At 32.5% G+C, this 24692-nt stretch overlaps 1 protein-coding gene across 4 annotated transcripts; it reads right to left on the minus strand.

The window, feature by feature from the left end:
- Positions 1-2345: 2345 nt before the first annotated feature.
- LOC105210421 (zinc transporter foi) lies at positions 2346-23226 on the minus strand. Of its 4 annotated transcripts, none has more exons than XM_029039144.2 (7): positions 22790-23226; positions 9185-10104; positions 8777-9116; positions 7709-7878; positions 6858-7638; positions 3839-4107; positions 2346-3766 (listed from the first exon to the last, which is right to left on the minus strand). In XM_029039144.2, exons 2-7 carry the CDS (start codon positions 9743-9745, stop codon positions 3599-3601), a joined length of 2289 nt encoding a protein of 762 aa, XP_028894977.1. In that variant the 5' UTR covers positions 9746-10104; positions 22790-23226; the 3' UTR covers positions 2346-3598. The 4 variants fall into 4 exon arrangements, with proteins under 4 accessions (XP_028894977.1, XP_054086318.1, XP_054086316.1 ...); XM_054230343.1 differs by lacking the exon at positions 22790-23226 and adding an exon at positions 15045-15184; XM_054230341.1 differs by lacking the exon at positions 22790-23226 and adding an exon at positions 10331-10361.
- Between the last annotated feature and the right edge of the window lie 1466 nt (positions 23227-24692).

Consider the following 24692-nt stretch of genomic DNA (forward strand, 5'->3'; position numbering starts at 1 on the left):
TGATGACAGGAGATATTTCGTCTTGTCCTCTTTCACCACCAAACCCATACGCTTCGCTTCTTTATCTAGTCTGGAAAAAGCAGAACAAACGGCGCGGTTGTTGCTTCCGATGATATCAATTTCATCGGCATACGCCAGCAGCTGTACACTCTTGTAGAAGATTGTACCTTCTCTATTTAGCTCTGCAGCTCGTATTATTTTTTCCAGCAATAGATTGAAGAAGTCGCACGATAGTGAGTCACTCTGTATGAAACCTCGTTTGGTATCGAACGCCTTCCCGATCCTGACGGAGCTTTTGGTGTTGCTCAACGTCAACTTACACTGCCGTATTAGTTTTGCGGGGATACCAAATTCAGACATCGCGGCATAAAGGCAGCTCCTTTTCGTGCTATCGAAGGCAGATTTAAAGTCGACAAAGAGATGGTGTGTGTCGATCCTATTTTCACGGGTCTTCTCCAAAATTTGGCGCATGGTGAATATCTGGCCTGTTGTTGATTTTCCTGGTCTAAAGCCACATCGATAAGGTTCAATCAGTTCGTTGATGGTGAGCTAAGCCTTTCACACAGTACGCTCGACAAAACCTTATATGCGATATTGAGGAGACTTATACCACGGTAATTGGCACAGATTGTGGGGTCTCCCTTTTTATGGATTGGGCAGAGCACACTGAGATTCCATGTCGGGCATATATTATTTAGTTACTGTATTAATCGTTATCAAAATCCCTATTTATTCAGTTGTCACCGATATCATCTAGTGGTACTTCCAGGAAACAAGCTATCGACGGTATCGCGTCGTTAGATCTAACCCTATTTGGTTCGGTAAATATCTCTGTTTCGTTTCCAATTATTACCGGACCAGGAGTTGCATACTTTTCCGTTGATTATATAGTCTTTCTAAGCATAATTGCGATTACATAGAACAGTATACGGTGGGAGCTTGTCTGAAAAATGTTGCTATAACAAGGCTTGATCAAGATAGGTACCCATTTTGCGCACATCAAGCATTACAATGTGATACATTTATGTATATACTTATATAGTTCTATTTTGAAATGTTGACTATTGCTTGAGTTATCTATTGAAAGCCATTTACGGCGATAAGAGTTAAGCTGACGTGTATTAACTTAAATCCAAACTGAAGTGAACTCTCTTACTGCATTGAGAAAAATCAATTCATTTATTAATCTGCTGCTTGTATATGTAGTTAACACACGGTGTACTTGCCTTCTATGCATGTGTGTATGTAATTAAGAATATCTTTGATTAGCTTAATTAGGTAACTCCTTAGGAAGTCTCAAGTGTTTACAAGTGTTGTAGAAAACATTTATTTGCAAATTTTTGCTGTGTTTACTTCTTTGAAATGTAATATATATTATACATTTACATATATATGTTTATGTATTATATGTATTTATTCAGTTGAATATTATTGCATGATTTATGCACTTTGCAGATTTCTACGCTTTTAAAGGTAAACATCACAAATTTTATTCGTTACATTTTGTTGTTTTTCATTCTTTGAATTTCACAGTTACAATTAGGAAATCCTTTGCATATTGTTATTCTTAAGTTGTTTGAAAATATTTTATTTTTTTTTTTAATTTGTTCTTAATTGTTTGAAAATATTTTTTTTTTTTTAATTTTCGTTTGCGCAAAAACAGAATTGAAGTGTTGTGCTGGGAAGAATGTAAATAAATAAAATAATAATAAGTGTGTTCGTGAACCGCAAAGTGGTGCAAGTACATACTTGATAGTTACTAAAAAGAAAGTTAAGAAAGAACAAAAATTGACATAAACATTGAAATAAAACACGTAATAACTGTAAATTAAGATGTTATAACTACTTTTTATTAAATATTTTACGTCTAAGTGAGCTGCCAAACTAACTGATTGTATACAAAAATGTTATTGTTTGATAATTCGTTTTTTTTCTTTAAATATATTAAAGTCGCTATATATATAGATGGTACGTATGCTAATTATAATTCAAACTTAACTAAAACTAATACAAATACTTAAACAGCAAAGCACTGAGAAACGATTTAAGTACAAAATTAATATGAAAAAAATATATGTTTTATATGCTACAAGAAAAAATATATTTTAATGTGTGTGAGGTTATGTAAGAAATGCGTACGTGCTAATTTGCTTAAAAAAATAACAGAAATTATATAGAAAAGTGAGTGTTTTTGAAATTTGTAAAAAAAATGCAATTAAACTACACTCGCCCACACTACAAATGTGAGTTTAAGGTTAATATTTTTTTTTTGCTTCAGAGATGTTTCTGCTAACATATCATTTTAATATAAGTACTAAACTTAGGCAGCGCTTACTACTTGTGTAATATACTATGAGTGTTATATAACATTGTGTTGTTGTTTTTTCACTTTACAACTTTTTTTTTTCAAAAATACATGTAGCTCTATATATGTACGTGTGTATAGTATGCATTTGCTTAGCACTCTTTACAGTGGTTACAAGTAGTTTTTTTTTCTTTTTGGTTTTTTGTAATTTTTTCTTTTGTTTCATCAGCTTCTCAGTTTATTACAGCATTCATTATTCATTACTTTGTAGTTGTATAAAAAAAAGTATATAAATTGTAAGAGCTAGTGAATTTTATACGGCAACTTATAGTTGAAAAAACTTTCAATTTCAATTGCTCGCCTACAGTTTAGCATACACGCGAGCGCACACTCCAACGCATAGAATATAGACATAGGTTGTGTATGTGTGTAAAAGTGCGTGCTTTTAACGTTTGCAATTTCGTGTGTAAATTCAAACTTTTGCGCTTAGAAGAAAAAAAATTGTTACAAATAAATATTCCTGTATATACATAAGTATATAATAATATATCTATATAGTGACACCAACACATATACGAGTATAGTGTGGTGTGTAGTTAAATATATCATCATGCATACATAAATTATGCAGCACCATAGTTTTTTTTTAGTTTAATGTTTTGTTGTTGTTGTTGGTATCTTTAGTATATCTTAGTTGTAGCGTGTGAAGAAATAGAAAAATATTAAATTCCACATTTTACATTTCAATTGATTTTAATCAACTACTTTCTCATGCGCTTAAGACTACAGTTATTCACTTGCTTTGATGACATTTTTTTTTATCAGCTATAAAACATAATAATAATAAAATATGATTTATTTATATTATGTACGACAAATATTTGGTCGTAGAATAAATACAAAATCACTTTCATGCGTGAAATCCAAGCAATTCATTTCAATCCAATCCAATTCAAACGCTTATTATCCGCCAATTATGCGAAAATGCATGATGCAATCTTTTGGAAACACAAGCACAGCTTGGTTATGCTGCTCAAATATATATAAACATCAATAATATAATGTACATGCAACATTTTACTTGCGAGCGACGCTTCAATTTGTCAATGTACGTAGCTGTTGTTGTACGAGCTTTTCGCTTTTCACTTTTCGCCTTTTGCAATACGCTTTTCGTAAACAAAATGTGCAAAAGTTGTAGGCATTTCAAGTATGTGGCTGGTGGGTTATTTTTTTTTTTTAATATTATTATTTACTGTTATATAACTGCTTGCAGCCATGCAGCTCTATGCGCCATTAATGTTTGTGTGTCGTAGCAGTCGTTGGTGCTGAAGAGGAGAAGACGCTTAAGAGATCACCTTCGTACAATGCAATTAGCAGCATTATAGCGACACCGGTGCACATGCCAAATATTTGCAATAAGAATTGCTCCACTGTCTTGTGTGCCGATGACAATTCAGGCATCTGTGAAAAGTTTATAGCACAAATTATGGCAAAATATTAAAAATATTTATTTTTTGTTTTTCTTTGACTTACCATATCGACAAGCGCTATGTAGATGAAGAGTCCAGCGGCCACAGCGAACATCCATTGTGCTACATTTGGCGACTGTCCAAATATAATACCAATTATCATGCCAAAAAAGCTGAGCACACTTGTTAATAAATTATAGTAGACCGCTGTCTTGATGGACATGCCCGCTTTGATGAGTATTGCGAAATCGCCCAGTTCGTGTGGTAATTCGTGACAAAAGACCGCCAGCGATGTGGAGAAGCCGCCGGCAATGTTTTCAGCGAAAGCAGCGCCTATAATGGAACAATGTTATATTAAAGTTGAATTATAGAAGTAATATTATTTTATTAGAATAAAATTATTACTATTTTTTTAATAAAAAAATTTAAATAGATATTATTACACTAGAACCGACTAAATTTTTATTGGACTTCTACACAGACCACATTTTATTTACTTAATAATATTTTTTAATTTAATAATAATATTTTTATATCGAAATTTTCGAATTATTCGCTTTCTAAGCTGTCAATATTTGTTTGTTAATAAGATTTGACACTTCGGAGGTGAACATCGAAAACAGAATACATTGTATTTGGTTGTTGTACTCGTGCTGTCATCAATTCAATGTGGCATAAGTTAATATACATTAAATATACATATGTATAACTCATAAATCAAGCTATTCATAAATTTTGTCGCATGACATTGCTTTTCATTTTCTAAACGAAATATTTAAAAATTTAAAAAAATCTAGAGTAATTACCCCCATATTTTGTTTGCTGAACTAATTATTTTGGACGAAAATCTAGAGGATCCAAATCAAATTGTTGCAGTTGTTTTTTTTATATAGAATATACAAATGTATAAGTATAAAATAATGTATTTTTAAGTAATAAATATTTGTATTAAGTTACTATTATATTTAATGCATAGAGCGCACAGTGGCATGATGCGCACATTTTTAGTCATAAAATATTATATTATAATATAATAGAATAATATTATATTATAATTACAAAAGGGTCAGATCTCCTAGACCGTAACACACTTCTAATTATATTATATTTATCTGCCTAATAAGTAAAAACGATATTCAAAGTCGATGAAATTCTATATTTTAGTGAAAGAAATTGCACAAATTCGATATTTGGATTTGCACTTCCACAGTTTCTATAGCATTCTATAGAGGTTTACAAAACAGAAGATGGATGTCCACTCTTTTTGTCTCCAGCATGTTGGTGAAAATGCTCTTATTTCAAGAAGATGACATTTTGAAGGATTTTGTATAAAAAATAATCCAAAATGAAAAGAAATATCTTAAATATAAGAAATTATTTAAATCCAATTTTCTTGAGTTTTAAGTTGTTTTGATACTCTAAATACAGTAGTTTTCCGAAATAACGAACACATTAATTGTCAGACCTGTTGGTTACATCGAATTTTTCGTTAATTCGAGTACTCTTTTAGAGGTATGCTTTTCAATAATAATTAGTTAAATATTCGTAAATTGCAGTTTAATAAATTGTTTTATTAATTATTTGTTAAAAAATGAAAAATCATAACAAAACAATTCAAATCCAATAAATTCTTCCAAAATGGACCAATTCTGACACTTATACTTATATTTGGTGCTGATCAATAATTTTAAGCTTTTTTTATAAAATACAACATTTTTTCAATTTTCACATTTCTTTTGAATTTTTTCAAGTTTTATTTTTAATTCTGGCTCGATGTTTTTTGGTTTTTTTCTCTTTCTTCATATGTTTTCTTCATGTTGTTCGTTAAACCGAATATTTACAAATCCCCGATGTTCGTTATTTAAGGTACTCGATGTAACAAATTTGCTTGTTCGTTATAAGCGGTTTTCGTTAAAACGAATATTCGTTAATTCTGAAAACTACTGTATATTACTTATTTAAGGGGTTAGGGGTAGTCAGGATCTTCAAAAAAGTGTAATATCTTAAAAATATTCTCTGAAAATTTGAAGTTTGTCCGATAATTACTTTTCGAGTTATTCGACAAATAGCAAAGAGCGATCGGGCACTACAAAACGCTAGTGTCAAACTGTAAATGCGTTTTTCTCAATTATCTTTTTTGAATTGGTCACAACTATAACTCGAAAACCGCTCAGTAGATTTTAATTAAATTTATACAGCTTATAGAATACATAATAATCCTGGGCCTGATCGTATCTTATTCTGTTTTTCAAACTTCGCTGAGCCTAATTTTTCTTCTCCGATTGATTTTAGATGAATTTCCACGGACTTATAATAGTCACCACAAGGACCTGTTTTTGGCTATAACTTTGGAAATTATACATATTTTCGTGACTTGTCAAAACATTGTGTAATAATGTCATATTTTTACTTTTGTAAAATAACATGATTTAATAGAAAAAAATACTAAAAAATCTAATTTTTTCATGTCTCTGACTACCCCTAACCCCTAAGACAATGATCCCTAGCACAATATCAATCAATTATTGAAATTGTATTTAAGAGAAAAATTTTTTGGCCAACGAAACACGAATGTGCTGGCGGAATGAACGTAAAAACATATTCCACAACCCACATGTCTTTGGAAATTTTAAAATATTTTTTAAACATTTTCAAACATGAAATTTATGAACAGCTGTTTGTTATTGCATCAGCAAACTTAACGGCGCTAATTTGCAAAAATATGAATATTTAGTACATATGCACATATGTATGTTGTGAGTATATGTATTTATAAGTAAAATTTAATTGCTTTGACAAATGTTTCAAGCAATAATCTAATAATAATTTAATGGCAGCATGCATGTGTGCGCATTCCAGTCAGATTATTAAACTATATGCAAATAAACATATGATTACAAGACAACGCAATTCCACAACACAACACACCCATACAAATGTAATTAACTTTAAAAAATGTAAAAAATGGGGTTTGCACTTGCATATTTTAAACCTAAATACGCATGCCAGACACACTGCCTTTAAATATATATGAAAAGCATATGTGATATTTAAATAAAACAAAATGCGACATGCGCACTTACCTATTGCCATGCCGTCGGTGAAGTTATGCAAGCCATCACCCATGATAATCATCCAGACAACAGCACTTAGCGATTCCGGTGGCGAGTGTACGTGTCCGTGCTTATGACTGTGGCCATGATGCGATGACTCATGCTCGCGTAATATCACAGTGGGTACGGAATCGCTCACTAACGAATGATCTTTGGCATTGCCGTTGGTGGTCACCGTCGGATTGTAGACCAAAGCGTGGCTGTGACCATCACCGCCACCCATAGAATTGCCATCCAGATCGGTTGAAATCGTATTGCTGTCGGGCAGGTGTATGTGGTGATGTGGCGGCTGTTGATGCTGATGATCTTGATGATTGTGATGCCACACAGGTATTAGAGATTGCGCCACCGCGTCATTGTCTTCAGCATCCGCCTTGCCATTGCGCTTGCGCTCCACATTATTACTGACGCCGCCCATCAATTCACCCGACAAATCGGATATATTATTCAATTTGGAGCCGGGCAAATGCATATCGTTCTTTGTATCCATAGCAATCTCATCGTAGCAATAAGGATATGAGCTGTACTTAGATTTGCAAAGTTTATCGCCAGCCACCGAATTGTTCACCGACGAGTCTGGATCGCGCACGACTTTGGCGCGTGATTGTTGTTTCGTGTCGCTCTTGGCGATACGCTTGCGCCATTCCGAGATCATGGTGAGACCATGTTCGGTCATATAGAAGAAAACGATGCCGCTCATGCAGCCGAGTCCTTTCAGTATCATATTTTGTTCGCTCTGTCCGGCCAAAGACTACAAGTAGAGTTGGTATTTATTGACATTTATTGGAGTTTGTTATGAATTATTTGCGGTGTATACTTACATGTGGCAGTAAATGCAACAATGCATCACCGGTCATGGTGCCAACAGCCAGCGCCACCAAATATTGTATTATGTATTTGTAATACCTCGAATCCATGAAGGGGATGATAGCCACGCCCACAAGTCCCAAAATGCCACATGCGAAAACAGAAATAAATGCATATGTCCAAACTGAAATGTATTGGTCGATGGTTAATATACTTATATGGGTAAATACAAAAAAAATGTGGTTTGTAAGAATTTTGAGGTTAGAACACAAGTGTATTTATATACTTTTTTTATACTATACTATACTACTATATATTTTTGGCTTCTAAAATTTATATAATTTAGCAAGGACGTGTGCAGTCACCAGATCCTTCTGCCCTAAGGTGAATCGCACGAAGGCTGCCGAGCGCTTCGCCTTCCGTAAGTTCACCTCTCCATAGTAGTAGGGGTTTTAACTGCACATTGTCCACACTGTCAGATTAAAAATCTTACCGGATGCTAGCCTGGAGGAGGACGAGGTGGAATAATCTCACCAGTTTCTTCTGGAATGTCCTTTGCGAGATCAAGACAAAGATTTCTCAGATCTCGGATCAAAATAACGGATATTGAAATAAAAACTTTCTGCATAATTGTGTTTGGGTCAGGCCATTTTGTCAAATCCTAATACCTAATCAATGGGTGGATCCTGACTTCACAAATGACTGTCTTTCATCGTCTACGTGTGTTTCCCCTTTGAGGAACAGCCATGTAACTTAACTAATCTAAGGACTTAAGGCCCCGCAACCCGAAATAAGTAATTTAAAAAATTTTGTTGGTTCAACAAATTACCATCTTGATAATGGCCTCTTATGACCTCCGTTTATTAGACAATCGGACCGGAACAGACCCGAATTAATATCCAGGCAATAAGTGTCAAGTCTACAGTATTCCTCAATATTATTTATAGACTGTTCTCTCATAACGAGAACATTCCCGCAGCTCTCTTGCTTAACCTAGACTATTTTCATTCCCAAAGTTATTTAAACTCACTTTCTTTTTAAGTTCAAGTCACATCAAAATTTATGTATTAACTTCCACTCACCATAGAACATATCCTCTTTTTTGGCGTCATATTCACTCGCTTCGAATTCTTCGACATCTTCCAGTATCGAGGGATCTATGCAACCGTCACGTTCACCAATCAATGGGGAAGCCATTTGGTACAACAAAACTGGACACAGATGCAACATATCATCTTTGCTTATTGTATAATTGGACGCATGTTCGTGCAACCCTATATGCTTTTGATGATTTTGTTGCGCATGCGCACAATCAGTAGCGCTGGAATCCGTGCAATTCACGGCGTGCTCAATATGCGGGTGTGTGTGTTCAACAATTTTATGTGGCTGGACGTGGTAGACTAGTGCGGCATCGGTGACACACTGGAAAGTGGTTGAAAAGGTGTGGATTAGTATTATTATAGCAAGAAAGTGTTAATTAAAATACTTACAGTGCCATTACTGGGCGCCTGTTGCTTGTCCTCCGCAGGATGCTGTAGACGTTGGGCGGTTTGTTCTTGTTGCTGTTGCTGCTTTTGTTGTGGTGCGCCTTCTATCAGCTGATTCAAACCGAGCTTTTTCAGTATGCGCTGAAATTCCTCCACCGTCAATGTGCCATCCGCCTTATGCCCGTACTCAACAAATATGCGCTGCAGGAATTCCGCTGTGATCTCGGGTCGTTGCACGACGTGACTCGTCTCCTCACCGTGCGCATGACCAGCATGTCGTTTTCTTCGATGTGGTTTATTGTGTACGTTGTTGCTCGTTGTTTCAATGTCAAGTTCATCAGCACGATTGTGTGCGCCACCAGTTAGCGGATCTACACCAAAGCGCGCAGCGTCACGTCGTTCGTGTACACGCGCATTTAACTGTTGATATTCGAAATGTGGTGGCGGATATGCTGTGGCGGCTGCAGCATTCGCCACATAATCATTGATGACATGCTCCTGACAAGGAATACGATCGGCGCACAGTAGGCACACAACACAAACGGCCATTATATGACGTGCCATCGTGTTCGTGCTTCACTCGACACTGCACACTGCACTCCACTTCACTTCACTTCACTTCACTTGATAAAAATCGGATTGATAATTTATTGTATTGCAAAATGATTTCAATGAATACTTTTCGTAACGATTAGATAAACACGTCTGCGCACAGCACAGATATGTCTACACTTTTTGTATGGTTGCACCAGCACTATACACTAACACACACACACACACACACACGGCGTAAACTTTTCATATATATATAGAGAGATATATAAGGGTGTGTGAGTATGCTTTTATTATTCGAATTTAACTTAAATTTAATAATTTATAACAGTGTGTGCCACATTTCGACGCGCATGCCCACTTGTTGTTATCTGCAATCAAAAAGAAAAACACGGAATTAATATCAACAATTTTGGTAATGAAAAAGTGTACTTATTTAAGCTACAAAGTAGTAAAAAATATTTAAAAAATAAAATAAAAATTAAAAAAATCTTAAAAAAAATCAAAGTTCTTTTCTGCTATAGCGCGTGTCAGCATCTCAAATCTTTCGCGGCGTTTAATCGCATCCCAATTGGGAGTGTACTCAACGCTTACTACCATAAATGAACCGACAACTTTGGACACTCACTCAGCACTGATTTCCTTATTCAAAACAATTAATACGAAACCTACACAACAAAACGGCGGATAGTTTTTAGTGCGTATATAAGTATATGTGCAATTACACTTCAACACTTCAATACATATGCATATATACTTATGTAAGTATGTATGTACTTATATGTACATAATGTGTACCTTAGAACATATGTGCGGTGATTGCTTTTGAGCTATTACCTTAAACAGACGCTTTTGCAAATAAGCTTTGAAGATAAAAAAAAAAACTAATTTATTTACAGTTGTTGCTGGAGTGCAGCTGTAATGCCAAGTAATACGAAATATATGTACATATTTTTGTGTTGACTGATAAGGTAAGTTTTACAAATTTCAGCAATTATTAATTAGGTTTAATCTTACAATACGCTGATATGAAGCAATAAAATTAAAATATTCTTAACAGTAGAATAGTTTAAACTACTGTTTGGAAAAAAAAATATAGTTAATTGACATAATTAGATAGCCTAAATTAATATAAATTATTATTTCTTCAATTATACAATAACTTTTTGAAAATTTTTATTTTTTATTTTTTGTTAGATAGAACAATTGTTTTATTCAATTGGCAGCGAGTTTACTGTAATTAAATACAATACTTGTCTTTTATATGAGAAATTCATTAAACCGCAATTGTTAAGGACACACGTATATATATTATGCTTAATTGACCCCCAATAAATTGATGTACAGGGTCACTGCCAATAAAAAATAAAAAGTAAAAAAAAAAATTAAATTTAAATATTAGGCCTACAACTTTGCTTCCGCCGTTTTTCTTTGTAAATTTAAGTTTTTTATTAAAAACGGTTACAAATGTCAATGAGCCTCAGCCGCACTTTCCTTGGAATTAAAAAAAGAAAAGCAAAATTTCCCGCAGATGTCGAAAATTCGGCTCAAAAAGTCATATTTTCAGTTGAGAATAAGTTTGGGATGCAAACAGATCTTTACAAATATATTGTTGGATTAATGTTGACACAAATGTCCAAGATCGATATAAGAAAATCAATTTAATTGATCAGTGCTTGACCCTAGAGACATCTATTGGAAAACAGGAGCAAAGTTGTAGACCTAATAATTTTTTTTTGTTTTTTGCATTTTCGTTTTATCCGATAATTACTTTTCGAGTTATTTGAGAAATAGCAAAGATCGCTCGGGCACTCCAAAATGCTAGTGTGAAACTTTAAATGCGTTTTTCTCAAAACTATGTTTTTTGAACTGGTGACAACAGTAACTCGCAAACAGCTCAGTAGATTTTAATGACATTTTTACAACTTTTAGAATACATAATAATCTTGGGCTTTTTCTTTTTTTTCTAAATTTTCGATTTTTAAGAGCAATTTACTGTCGATGTTTCTTTTTCAAGTTTTCTTAACCGATTGATTTTAGATGAATCTTCAAGGACTTATGATTGTCACTGCAAGGACATTTTTATGGAACTGGGTCAACACAAACAGTTATAACTTTGAAAATTATAATTTTTTTCAAATTTTCATAACTTCAAGTCAAAACATTGTGTAATAATGGCATTTTATTACTTTTGTAAAATAACATGATTTATTACCAAAAATATTACTGAAAATTCTTTGCGAGTCTCTGACTACCCCTAACCCCTTATTTAGGTTAGTACAATTAAGCAGGTAATACTGTACATAGACGTTATCAATAACATATTGAGAATTATTAGATTAATGCAACTTTCATGATTTTTGTTGTTGTTGTTATTGCAAAATCATAAAACATCTATTAATTTTCGGGGAATTACGCTGAGTTGACGAACCTTGGCCACGAGTTGTTATTGTTGTTATAACGATTATCTCGAAAAGCTCGAGTCGTCTCAGCCGCTTAATCTCAATGGTTTATCGGATGAGTTCGTTATCTATAAATGTTTTTCACGTTAATAAGTAATTTTTCCCCAAATTGGGTATTAATTTGCATAACTATAAAAAGATTATTACAACAACAACAACATAATAGATGAATTTAAACTTTTCTCGTTGGAGTACAAAAAAAAACATTTCATATTTATAATTTTTAAGTAAAGTTAGCATACAAATATTTTATTTTATTTAAAAATATGATTTTAACCACAAAATATATATATTTTCTCATAGTTTCTAGATGGAATATAGAGCATCGATAAAATATAATCTAGTTAAAATTTCAGAACCTACTGTAACAAAATTAATTATGAATTCCATAACCGTCCTTAATAATGCGCCCACCTACTGTACACAGTTTATATAATGCAACCGAAATAAACCGCTACGAATTAGAGTAAAACTAATTGATGTACGGAAGTGATCTCTTATTGACAATCCACTTTTGTTCAAAAAAAAAGTCATCTGCCTTTTATCAATTCAATAGATGAATCTATTTTGTTGACGTCACGTAATATTCACAATACAAATGTTGATTGGATTAATTGAGGTAGTCAAGCCAAATGATTATAATCACATGCACTTGATTGTTATGATAGATGAGTCGATGGAAATACATGGAAACAAATAGTAAATCATAAAATAAATAAATATCGTCAAAATAAATATGGTCACAATAAATAAACAAAGTAACGGTAGTTCGTAATACAGTAAAGTACCGAAAAAGTGTGAAAATAAGTAGATAAGTATATAATTGAGGCTTTTGAGTGGGCGTTAGCTTATTTAATACGGAAATATATTTATTTTTTATATTTTGTGGACCGCATAGACTATAATGGACTAATTTCCGCTAAATTTTTAGCTAACTCAGCTGTGCATATTCATTAATTTTGTACTTCTTTTCCATTATCACTTTTCTTTTCGCAGCTTTTATTGCTATTGCGCCTAAATGTAGGCAACATTTTCTGTAGTAATTACTAAAAAAATTCGAGGGAAGACAGGCATACTCTTACGTGCTATAGATATGAAATAACGGGTGATTTTTTTGAGGTTAGGATTTTCATGCATTAGTATTTGACAGATCACGTGGGATTTCAGACATGGTGTCAAAGAGAAAGATGCTCAGTATGCTTTGACATTTCATCATGAATAGACTTACTAACGAGCAACGCTTGCAAATCATTGAATTTTATTACCAAAATCAGTGTTCGGTGTTCCGCTTTTTTATCGACAAATTTTGTTCAGCGATGAGGCTCATTTCTGGTTGAATGGCTACGTAAATAAGCAAAATTGCCGCATTTGGGGTGAAGAGCAACCAGAAGCCGTTCAAGAACTGCCCATGCATCCCGAAAAATGCACTGTTTGGTGTGGTTTGTACGCTGGTGGAATCATTGGACCGTATTTTTTCAAAGATGCTGTTGGACGCAACGTTACGGTGAATGGCGATCGCTATCGTTCGATGCTAACAAACTTTTTGTTGCCAAAAATGGAAGAACTGAACTTGGTTGACATGTGGTTTCAACAAGAAGGCGCTACATGCCACACAGCTCGCGATTCTATGGCCATTTTGAGGGAAAACTTCGGAGAACAATTCATCTCAAGAAATGGACCCGTAAGTTGGCCACCAAGATCATGCGATTTAACGCCTTTAGACTATTTTTTGTGGGGCTACGTCAAGTCTAAAGTCTACAGAAATAAGCCAGCAACTATTCCAGCTTTGGAAGACAACATTTCCGAAGAAATTCGGGCTATTCCGGCCGAAATGCTCGAAAAAGTTGCCCAAAATTGGACTTTCCGAATGGACCACCTAAGACGCAGCCGCGGTCAACATTTAAATGAAATTATCTTCAAAAAGTAAATGTCATGAACCAATCTAACGTTTCAAATAAAGAACCGATGAGATTTTGCAAATTTTATGCGTTTTTTTTTTTAAAAAAGTTATCAAGCTCTTAAAAAATCACCCTTTAAATGAAAAGAATTCTGAACTTTGAAGCTGTTCGAAGCTTAAATTTTTATTTGAAAAATTCAATATCAAACGGCTTCTCTCAAGTAGCCTTGCTATAACTGAAATGATAATGAAAATTAAGACTTGGGCGACTTGATGTCTCAGCACAACTGTGCTAATTGTCAAATGATGAAAACGTTTATAATTAATTTACAAAATAAATAAATAATTCCAGCAAACAATTGCGTGGAAAATTCGAAAAATTGCTCATAATTACAACCCATTAAATTTAACATTTAAAATACTTTTCAAATACATGACACATGTCCCTATTATTTCGCACACTCAAAAACGAACTTACTTCACAAAATGATCAACATTGTTCCATTGATAACGGTTCTTTACTTCACTGACATCCCAGCAAATAATTGCATGTTACATTTTTGATAATTTTTTTATTTTATTTTTATTTTTATTTTTTACCTATTTTCAAGCAAGCGTCCCTATTATTTTTCACATGACTGTATATTATTTACTATTTAACATTTTTATTAATGTGCTGAGTGCTTCTCTGCATTAATTTGCATAAAAAATATGTTTCTAATTCTTCCAAATAATTCGAAAGCAGAACAATATGGTAGCACTATAGAAAAATATCTTTCACAGAATTTTAAGCTTAGTTATGGCTACACAATTATATACGCCACCACATAAATCAAAACTTGAGACGTTCGGTAGGCGTAGTCGAACAAGTATTTTATGTCTTTTATTTGCATCACGAGACGTCGAGAAAATATTTCATATGACTAATATATTTTTTTGCATTGCGACACACCTTTTGCAAAATGCAAATCCCAAACTACGACAGCAAATGTACGAAAAGCGCGCGGCGGGAGGTGTAAACAAAACAAACAGAATGCAGACAAAACGCTTGCGCCGAAATATGCGTGCGCTTATTTACGCGACACCGAACATTGCACAACTGGAGAGTAAAGTGGACGCCAAAATGCGACGAACCCAAAAAAAAATCAAAATCCAAAAATTACAAAAAAAAATATAAAATACAAAAACAAAAAAGTGAAACAAATCAGACATAAAATGTAAATAAAACGCACACAAAAACGTTTAGGCCAATAAAATTTGCGTTGCGTACAAAAACCAGCTACATTTATATGTATGTATGAAGGTATGTATGTAAATGTATATTTACCGCAACAGTTAGTTTTGTTTAACCACACTTTTTTTTTTTTTTGTAACAAACTCGTTGGTATTTACCGTTATTTATTTTTAGCTACATTTCAAGTTTATTGACTAATGCATTTGCATGTTTGTATGCTTGTATACTCGCATGTATATCTCTATGACCAAAATCTATTGATAAAACTTGCAAAACACTCACACAAAAATTCACCAAAGTCAGCGTCGGTGTGGGCGCGCGTATCGAAATGCGTTATTGCGGTTAGATAATGTACTTATATGTACATGTGACCAACAAAAGCGAAAAAAAATATAAATAGAAGCATACATCAGGGCGCACGAGCTCAAGGATGCGCGGCAAAGTCAACCGCCAACACACAGAAAACTTTGATAAACAATGCAGAATATTTACCAAACAACAATAACAACAACTAAACCACGACCATGAAAGTGCTGAAACAGTTCCATGAACGAAACCGGCAAAACTTCCTTAGAAATTATCGACATAATAAGCAAGAATGTGCGCGTACCATGCGGCTACTAGTGTAAGGTGGCGGCAATTAATGAACTGTTTAATATACAAATATGCAAGCTGTGTTGTTGTTGTTGGTGTAAGAAAAAGTAAAAGCAATTGCCAGCTAACGATTCATTGCTAAAGACATTAGAAGGCGTCTAACTAGTATTTACATGAACTTTGTAGTTGTGCAAGGTCGTTTCACAAACACACAGAGACACACACCTCTGTAGTTGGGCAAGGTCAAGGCTTAAATGGGGGGTAAATCCCACGGTCGAAAAGTCAACGAAACAAAGTTTTCAAAGTTTTTCTTAACACCATAATATTGGTTTGAAATCACCAAATAAGGTTCATTTGATGCCCAAATGTTAACTTTTTGGCGAACGGAAATGAAAACCGTATAACTGTCTGTTGCAACAATTAAAATGAATTTATTAAACGAATATTGTGCACATAAACATACACATTTACATACATACATAAGTGTATATGTATATAGCAGTGTATCATTGAGTTTCTGCGACGCTTTCGTGCTGGTTTATTGACACGGGCTGAAACTGACAATTTTTGCCTACATGACCAAAGCGTAGTACAATATGAGTATATATACAGTAGCGAGAAAAATGATGTTAGTATAATATCTTATAGAATTTGTATACATTATTATATACCGCTATTAGTGGATTATATTTTTTTTCAAAAATGTTTAACAATACTAAAATTTTTTTATTTCAAATATCAAATAAATAAAAATATCAAATTGTGAAACTCTGATTTATGTGACATCCCAGAATAAACGGAAGTCCTTTAAACTCGTTAAAAAGAAGTCTCCTAGAATATAATCTCAAGATCTCGATACTAAATTCAAAAACTTCTACTAGCCTCAAATCGTTCGCACTGAAACTTCATCATGGATCGCTTCAGAGCGCATATTTGCCAAAAACAAATGCTGACAAGTCCCTAGAGTTTAATTTAATTCAAAATATAATGGTTGGTGATCGAAATAATGATGGTTCCATCAACATTCATCCAAAAAGGACACACTAAAGACGTCTTCGTCTCAAAATTGGAAATTTATTATTGAGAATATGAAATTAAGCTTATAGAATAGTTAAGTTACTTATCGAAGAGTTAAGTTTTAAATTAAACGTTTTTTATAATTAAAATTAATTAATTAAATTGCATCTCCATGTTGTAAGGTTCTATTCCCACAGGGCAGCATCAGCAAAAATCATTAAAAAGTAAAATATTATCGAAAACAATTGCGCATTTTCTTCTAGTGGTCCGATTATGCAAAGCGCGCTTTCATAAGAGGGCCACACTGACTTCAATATCACTGACAATAGAGCGCAATATTAATGCATGCCAATATATTATATAGCGGCAGGTTCAAACGCAATGGTTTCAGGTTTGAGAATCGTAATTATGGCGGCAACGATGCTTTAATGTGGTTCAACGACGAACTGACGCGCCCCTTTTTAAAATACATATATACACACATATATAGTATATAATACGGAATGAATTTGCTAAACTCATTTACACTGATTGTCACTAAAAATAAATACAAGCGCTATATCAAAAAAATCACTAAAAGCCTACATTTATAACGGTTAATTCTATAAAAGTGGCGTGACAGTTCATAGTTTTCTGATTTCGTTCAGTGACATTGTCAATGAAAATGTCAAAATTCTTGATATAACCTTAAAAAAACCAGTCCGGCACATTGACGTTTCTTAACACCCATGAAGCTTCACTGTGATTTGCAAAGACACCGGCAGTGATAATTTTGCACATTTCAGTGATGAACCGACAAGGTAGAATCTTACTGATCGATACTGATTGATTGACGCCGACTGCTGTGTGTAAACTGACCTTCACTATTAAAATGAGCTTTATATTGAAGTAATAGAATGACGAGCTCAATTACCTAACCTCAAAATCATAAAAAATATATAGGCGTATAAATTATTTGTAGATATTTATGTGTGTGCCACAAATAATAAATTAGTTTAATTCAAGCTAAATTTGTTAGCTATGAAAAATAGGAAGTTAATTGCAGCGTTCTGCTTATTATTAATATATAATAGGCATATGTATATAAAAAAGAAAGCATTCTACCAACAAAATATTTAAATAGAATTATAAAAAAAATTGGTAAAAAAGTTAGTTGTACATATTTTATGCTGCTAGTATTTTGCTCGCTACTTTATTTAACTCATATATATATACATATATATAAATTACACTTAAACAGCAAGTAAGTTATCAATCAGTAAGTCAATACGGTCGAATTCCTCATACGAGTTGATTGCTTAGTTGGTCAAGTGCAATTGACTGTCCCCTTTTGATGTAATCAAATTCATTTAAAATTCAATACACACAATTGAATGAAATCAAAATTAAAATATAACAGCAATACAGCAATGGGCACATTTAAATGCAAACAGCATGATAGTTACATACATACATTCGTACATAGATGAACTATAAAACTGTATTATTAATCATACAATACATAAATGGATGTTTAAATATTTATGTATGAATATAGTATATAAGTATGTAAATAGTATTTTTGTAGCGCTTATAACCTTTCATTCATTTTTATATAATTTTTAATATATTCCTTTAGGTACATATGCACTGGCACATGTCTCATGCATATGTATATATGTAAATTAAATACATATGTATATAAGCCTCGTATATCATTGAAAGCTGATCATCAGTCAGTCAGCTGTCTTCAAGTGCAATAAACCACATTTCAAACAAATTAAACTTGTCTTTGCGCAAACCTCAGCATATTGAAGCTTATTTGCATATATACGAGTATGTACAGCAGATGTGTATTTATGTAATACCCCGAATTCTGTAATTAAAGAAAACCGCTTTCATATCATTTTAATCTAACTAAACAAGTTTATTTGATTTCTTTCTTTGTAATCAAAAACGCTGAAAAATGCTATTGACCCTCCAGCATGTTGTTTTACATTTGTATGTGTGGCTCGTTGTTACAGTTGTGTTCATAAAAATAAGAATTTAAATTTTTTGTAAATTTTTAAAAGGATTTAGGCGATAATCGGAGATTAGAATTGCTCAAGAAAGAAGAAATAATTATATTTTTTTCCAATAACTTTAATGAGAATGTCTTTAATTAAAAATATATATATATTTCTTTAACTTTTTAAATACAATTTTCGAACAGCAGATAATTTTTACTAAAACTCAACATTAATTATAAACTCCCACCATATACTAACTCACTAAAAATCTTTGCTTTACAATAATAAGCAAAACATAAAATTATTTTGATATACATGCCCAATATTGACGTAATACAAAATTACAATAAATACAGTGTAACTTCCATAACTCGAATTTCTATAACTCGAAGTTCTCCATTACTCGAACTCTTGAAGTGGCAATAGAAGGCAACTTTCTTAAAAATTTCCTTCCATAAATCGAACTTTTCGACAAGGGCATAATACAAAAATTAAAATTTTACTATCGAGGCAGGATTTTAAAAGAGTCCCTTTATATCGTATGAAGTTGAACTAAAAATATGATATTACACTTATAGATTGCATAATGCATATAACAAAGGGATGGGATACAGACGTTAAGAGCCAAACAATAGCAAACTGGAAGAAGCAAAATTACAAAATACATGTTTTAACGCGTGTACATAAAACTTTATGCGAAGTAAATAAATAAAACTGTGTAGAAATATATATTTTACCGCTTTTTGAAAATTTATATGTTTTAATGAAAATTTCTATAACTCGAAGTCTCTCTAACTCGAAGTTTTTTTGTGGATTATGGTGAGTCGAGTTAGAGAAGTTCCACTGTATTATATCTGCGTAATACAATTGATAAGCTTATCAATTAAAAGTTGTATTATATAAAGCAAAGCAAAAAAAAATACACAGAAAAGAATTTCCTACTGATAAGCACATTATAATTCAGAGGAAAACAAAGTCACTGGTAATTTTGCGAACACAACTGTAGATATGCATTGCACATGCTAGCATCAACAAGTACAATACAGTAGCTAACAAATACATGCACACACTCATTTGTGTATTGAAACAATTTGCAGAGCTCAAAATCGTCGTCGAAATCAGAGCCGGTATTGGTATTTAATGCTCAGTTTGTGGCTTAATGTTTTTATTGTGGTTTGTTATTTTGCACAGTGTGTGATTACATGCGCAATTTGAACCTTGTGATAAATTACATTTTTATAATTTGAGTAAGCGGAATTTACAGTTTAAATGAAACACAAAAAAAAAAACAACTTTAATCGCGTTTCACATTTCCGCCTAAAACGACAACTTTTTTACTGGTCATCAATTTGAAAAGCGAAAATATACATACATATGAATATACGAAAGTAATATTAACGTATAAATTTAAAAATATAATTATGTATTTCGTTAAATTTGTAAATTTTTTCAGGAATTCAAAAAAATTTAATTGTACTGGAATAAATAACTTTCGCTTGATAAAATCACTCTCATTAATTTCAAATTGTGATTGTTGTAATAATATTAATACAAATATTTTTTTATAATTTAAGTTTTTTTTTTATAATTCAACTAATCCCAATTAGTCAAGTATTCTAAACTTTAAACCGCGATTATTCGCTATAGATCAAGCGTTTAAAGCTTTTAAAAACTATTTTTTATTATTCTATTTGGAACCAAATACTATCGAAAATGCAGTTACTGCAGTGGAAACGCTACATTTTAAACATTAATGACGCACGAGTATATATCCGAGCCGTTCCGCTAAATTGAACTCAAATGTCATTAAAATGTAATTTTACTTGTAAATAGAACAAAAATAGCGACTCTAATTGTCAAATTGAGCGCGTGACTATCACTTGTAGAAATAAATGCTAGAAAAAATTCTGAAATTTTTTAAAATTTCAGCAGGAAAACTTCTTTACAAGCAAAGCACACAATTTCGCGCAATATTTCTCACAAAGACAGAGAGATAATTAAATTAAAGTAGCTTTTTGAAACTATATCGGCAATGATTTATATTACAACAAAGACAACCACTATTATCATTTACTTATGTAAGATTGTTTTAGCTACAACTAAAACTAGGTCGATTATAGCGGCGTAGTATCACAGGGGTTTAACAAAAAACTTGAATTTATTTATTTAGGTGTGTAAAGATTCTAACTTATACAAAATATTTGTTTTGATAAAACGATTTTTATGAGTTATGAGCAGACACTTTCAGGTTTTTATCTCAAATTCTACAATGAAAATAAATTCAGCAAACAAAGTCTGATAACTCACAACTAAAGAATTATTTCACAACACTCATTATATGCAAAACGTAAGATTTTTACTGTAAGATATCAAACATTTTCAGGTTGATAACTTTGCGAGTTATTAGCTGCGTCATGGACACGTGGCTATTTACAAATCCGCTTTCAAGTCAAATCACATGATAAAAAATGTAAAACGTAAGCACACATGAATAAATAGACTGATATTTTTAATGGAAATGCAAATACGTTTACGTTTAAACACTAAATATGCAGGTAGGTGCTGGACTACTTACTGAACTAAATTATTCGTAAATGTAATCAACTTTATTGTAATAAACCTTGTATGCATAAATATTTTCCAATTTAACAAACAAATCTAACTAAAATTCAATGAAGTTGTAGCTCACACATATCACTCATTTAGCTGATTTTGTATTTAATCTAAATATTTTTCATATATGTATATATGTATGTACATATGTACGTCACACACAAATACATGCATAGCTACGACAATGTGTATAGGTGTTTGTTTAATATAAATCATAATTCGATGCATTAATTCATGTAATAAATCTCGTTATCACTTACTACCGATAACATTATGCCCATTAGACTGTAATTCGTGACCAAACGTTTCTTATCACCGCATACTTAAATGAATTTGGCAACAATACACTTGATATGCGCCTATATTCATATTTATATTTTTCGTATAAAATTTTGCCGATGAGAATTTATGATTTTACAACAATTCGACTTTGAATATAGGTATGTATTCCTGTTGCATGCGTAATATACGTCCTCCAAACACTGCCGAGATTTATTTATAGTTTTATGAAACATTTTCGACAACATGCAATCGCCACTAGCACGTTCGTCCGCACTCCCCGGATGTGGGCCAAATCAATCTTTAAAAATAGTACATATGTATGTATGTATGAACATTTCATTGTCCACATGGTTTTAATAATCACAAAATTGCGCTAAATTGTCAACGTTGACGAGAGAATCTATGAGAAATTCATGTATTTATAAAATTGGAATCAATTAGATAAATATATATGCATATGCCAATGATGAATATTGTCTTATGTTCAATTTTCTAAATATATAACAAATATATGCACACTGCAAAAATTCAACGTTTGATCAGTTATTCTCATGGTCGAATATTTAAATATTTACATAGTTTGTTTACTTTTTAATTTTGTTAAGTACACACTTTATTAAAGAAAAAGCACGCTGTATTCAAGACACGAAAACTAATGGACAAGTGTCCAAATGTAAATATGCACATACATACATATATTATTGATGTTATTGTATAAGAATATTATCATTTTGTTATAAATAAAATAGCACTTTCACGTGAAATGTGAAGCAAATATAGGATTAAGAAAACGTTTCCTAATTTAATACAATAAAGTTTCCTGAAACCGGCGTTTATTTGTGGTGTTACACATTGTCTAATTTCCATGTGGAAAGCAATCTTAACTGGCTTCAAAAATATTAAGTTCAACTTTATATTATTTTAAACAACAGGTACAATATATTTCAGTGGAAAAAATTTATTTATTACCTTCGACCACCAGTTTGTAATACCATGCATCTAGTTTAGGTATGCCCAAATCAGAACAGTTGCAGATTCTTGACAGACAGACAGATCCTTGAAGTGTAGGACAGGTGGAAACACAAGAGCATCCACGCGTTCTTTTTAATAACAATTAATATTGTTTGACAAATAAGGTAAACTTGTTACACGTAGTATTCACTTTGTGCTTATTACTTTAGGCTAAGCTGATGAGGCGTCCGTTTTCCTGCCCAAAATTTGCCTTGCACTCCTTTTCTCGTTTTTGTCGCGTTTCCAACTCATCAATGGCGATTTCGATTTGTCATTTTTGAAATCAATTGCGTTTTTATAGATTATTCTTTTATCAATACTTTAGCGCAAACATACGCGCAATAATAAATCAACAATATAAAAGTTGAAGTTTACACACGAACCGGATTATAATTACTAAAATTGCGGAATTAAATATTTTGCCACAATTCTGCACACTACAGGGTCCACTTAGCCAATAGAGTTGCCTGCTGTATATAAAAGGAGCTCTCAATCAATTGTTTATTTAATATATATATCCTTTGAATTCGTATAAAGAAAAACTTGCAAAAGTTTAATAAGAGTTTCTTTAAAAATATGCCAATATTTCTTTTTTAAATAGCTGGCACACAATGAAATTTGCACTTATTAAAATTTTAGAATTGGTTTAATAAAATATAACCACGTAATACAACACTGTACTGCGTGACGACTCTATTCGCAATGAACGGAACCACGAGTGTGTTGTGTCTTATATGTGGAATCTATGTGAGAGTGAAATAGCAATAGAGTCATTTATGATGAAATGGTTTGTGTATATGATGAGTCATTTATTTGCACACGAGTTCGAAATGGGGTGGACAATTTGCATGGCACAGGGTACCATGAATGCACGAAAATATGTTCTGGAAATTTTCATGCGTACTGTACAAAATTCAAATTTGTCGAGTTCAATGCTATGGATTATGAAAACTTGTGGTTTTATTAAAAAAATAAATAATAAATAAATAAAATAAAGAAAACTTAATTAATCGATTGATTTAATAAATTGAGTCAATAAATATAAATTGTTTTGAATTATTGACACATCCTGCAATATATGGGTGCCAATTTTCCTTCAGAAGTAATTATAAAATTTGATTTTCTACTTATTGGTTGTAATCCACAATATATTTTAGGCGTAGGGTAAAATCGGAAACCCGTGGCTCAAGATGTCGACCCCAATCGTCATAGAACAATATGCGTAGATCTTTACAACATTTATATATTCTTCGGATACATTACGTCTTGAGACAAACTCTGCAGCAAAAATAAAGTCCTTAGGTCACTAGAAGACAGTACTTTGGGTAATAACGATACACTGCTCTTCAAATTTATAGGTATCGGCCAGTTTGAGTATACAGTTGAACTTCCCTAACTCGAATCACCATAATCCACAAAACACTTTTGTGTTTAGAGAGACTTCCGAGTTACGAAAGGTAATTTGTATGAAATTTGACTTCTATTGTCTATTATAAAGTTTGAGTAATGGAAAACTTCGAGTTATAGACGTTCGATTTATGGACATTCAACTGTATTTCTCCGCACATGTATGCTCGGTGGTAAGGCAACGAGAGTTATGCATTGATGAAACCTCCAAATTTTCTGACCTTCAACACAGTCGGGACTTAGTAAGTAATTTAACGAATTTATTCGACAAAGGCCTATGGACAGCGTTCCTAAAAGCTATTTAGGCAATATTTCTGCTGTTACAAGAGCATATAAGATTAGAATGTTTAATGTTAAGGAGCTAAATTATATAGAAATAGAGTTGTGTGTTTCGTGCTTTAATATATCGTTTCACTCTGTTTTCAGACAAATTTTACAACTGATGCGACGATGT

The sequence above is a fragment of the Zeugodacus cucurbitae genome, chromosome 4, assembly GCF_028554725.1.
Source record: "Zeugodacus cucurbitae isolate PBARC_wt_2022May chromosome 4, idZeuCucr1.2, whole genome shotgun sequence".
In the NCBI taxonomy this organism is placed as follows: Eukaryota; Metazoa; Arthropoda; class Insecta; order Diptera; family Tephritidae; genus Zeugodacus; species Zeugodacus cucurbitae.

Bases quoted from the DNA above. Each gene is read 5' to 3' on its own strand.
- LOC105210421 (XM_029039144.2), bottom strand. From the start codon at position 9,745: ATGGCACGTCATATAATGGCCGTTTGTGTTGTGTGCCTACTGTGCGCC. The intron at 9,117-9,184 runs GTAAGTATTTTA...ACCACTTTCCAG, and splicing joins AGGCGCCCAGTAATGGCACT to TGTGTCACCGATGCCGCACT. The intron at 7,639-7,708 runs GTAAGTATACAC...CTCTACTTGTAG, and splicing joins TGTTGCATTTACTGCCACAT to TCTTTGGCCGGACAGAGCGA.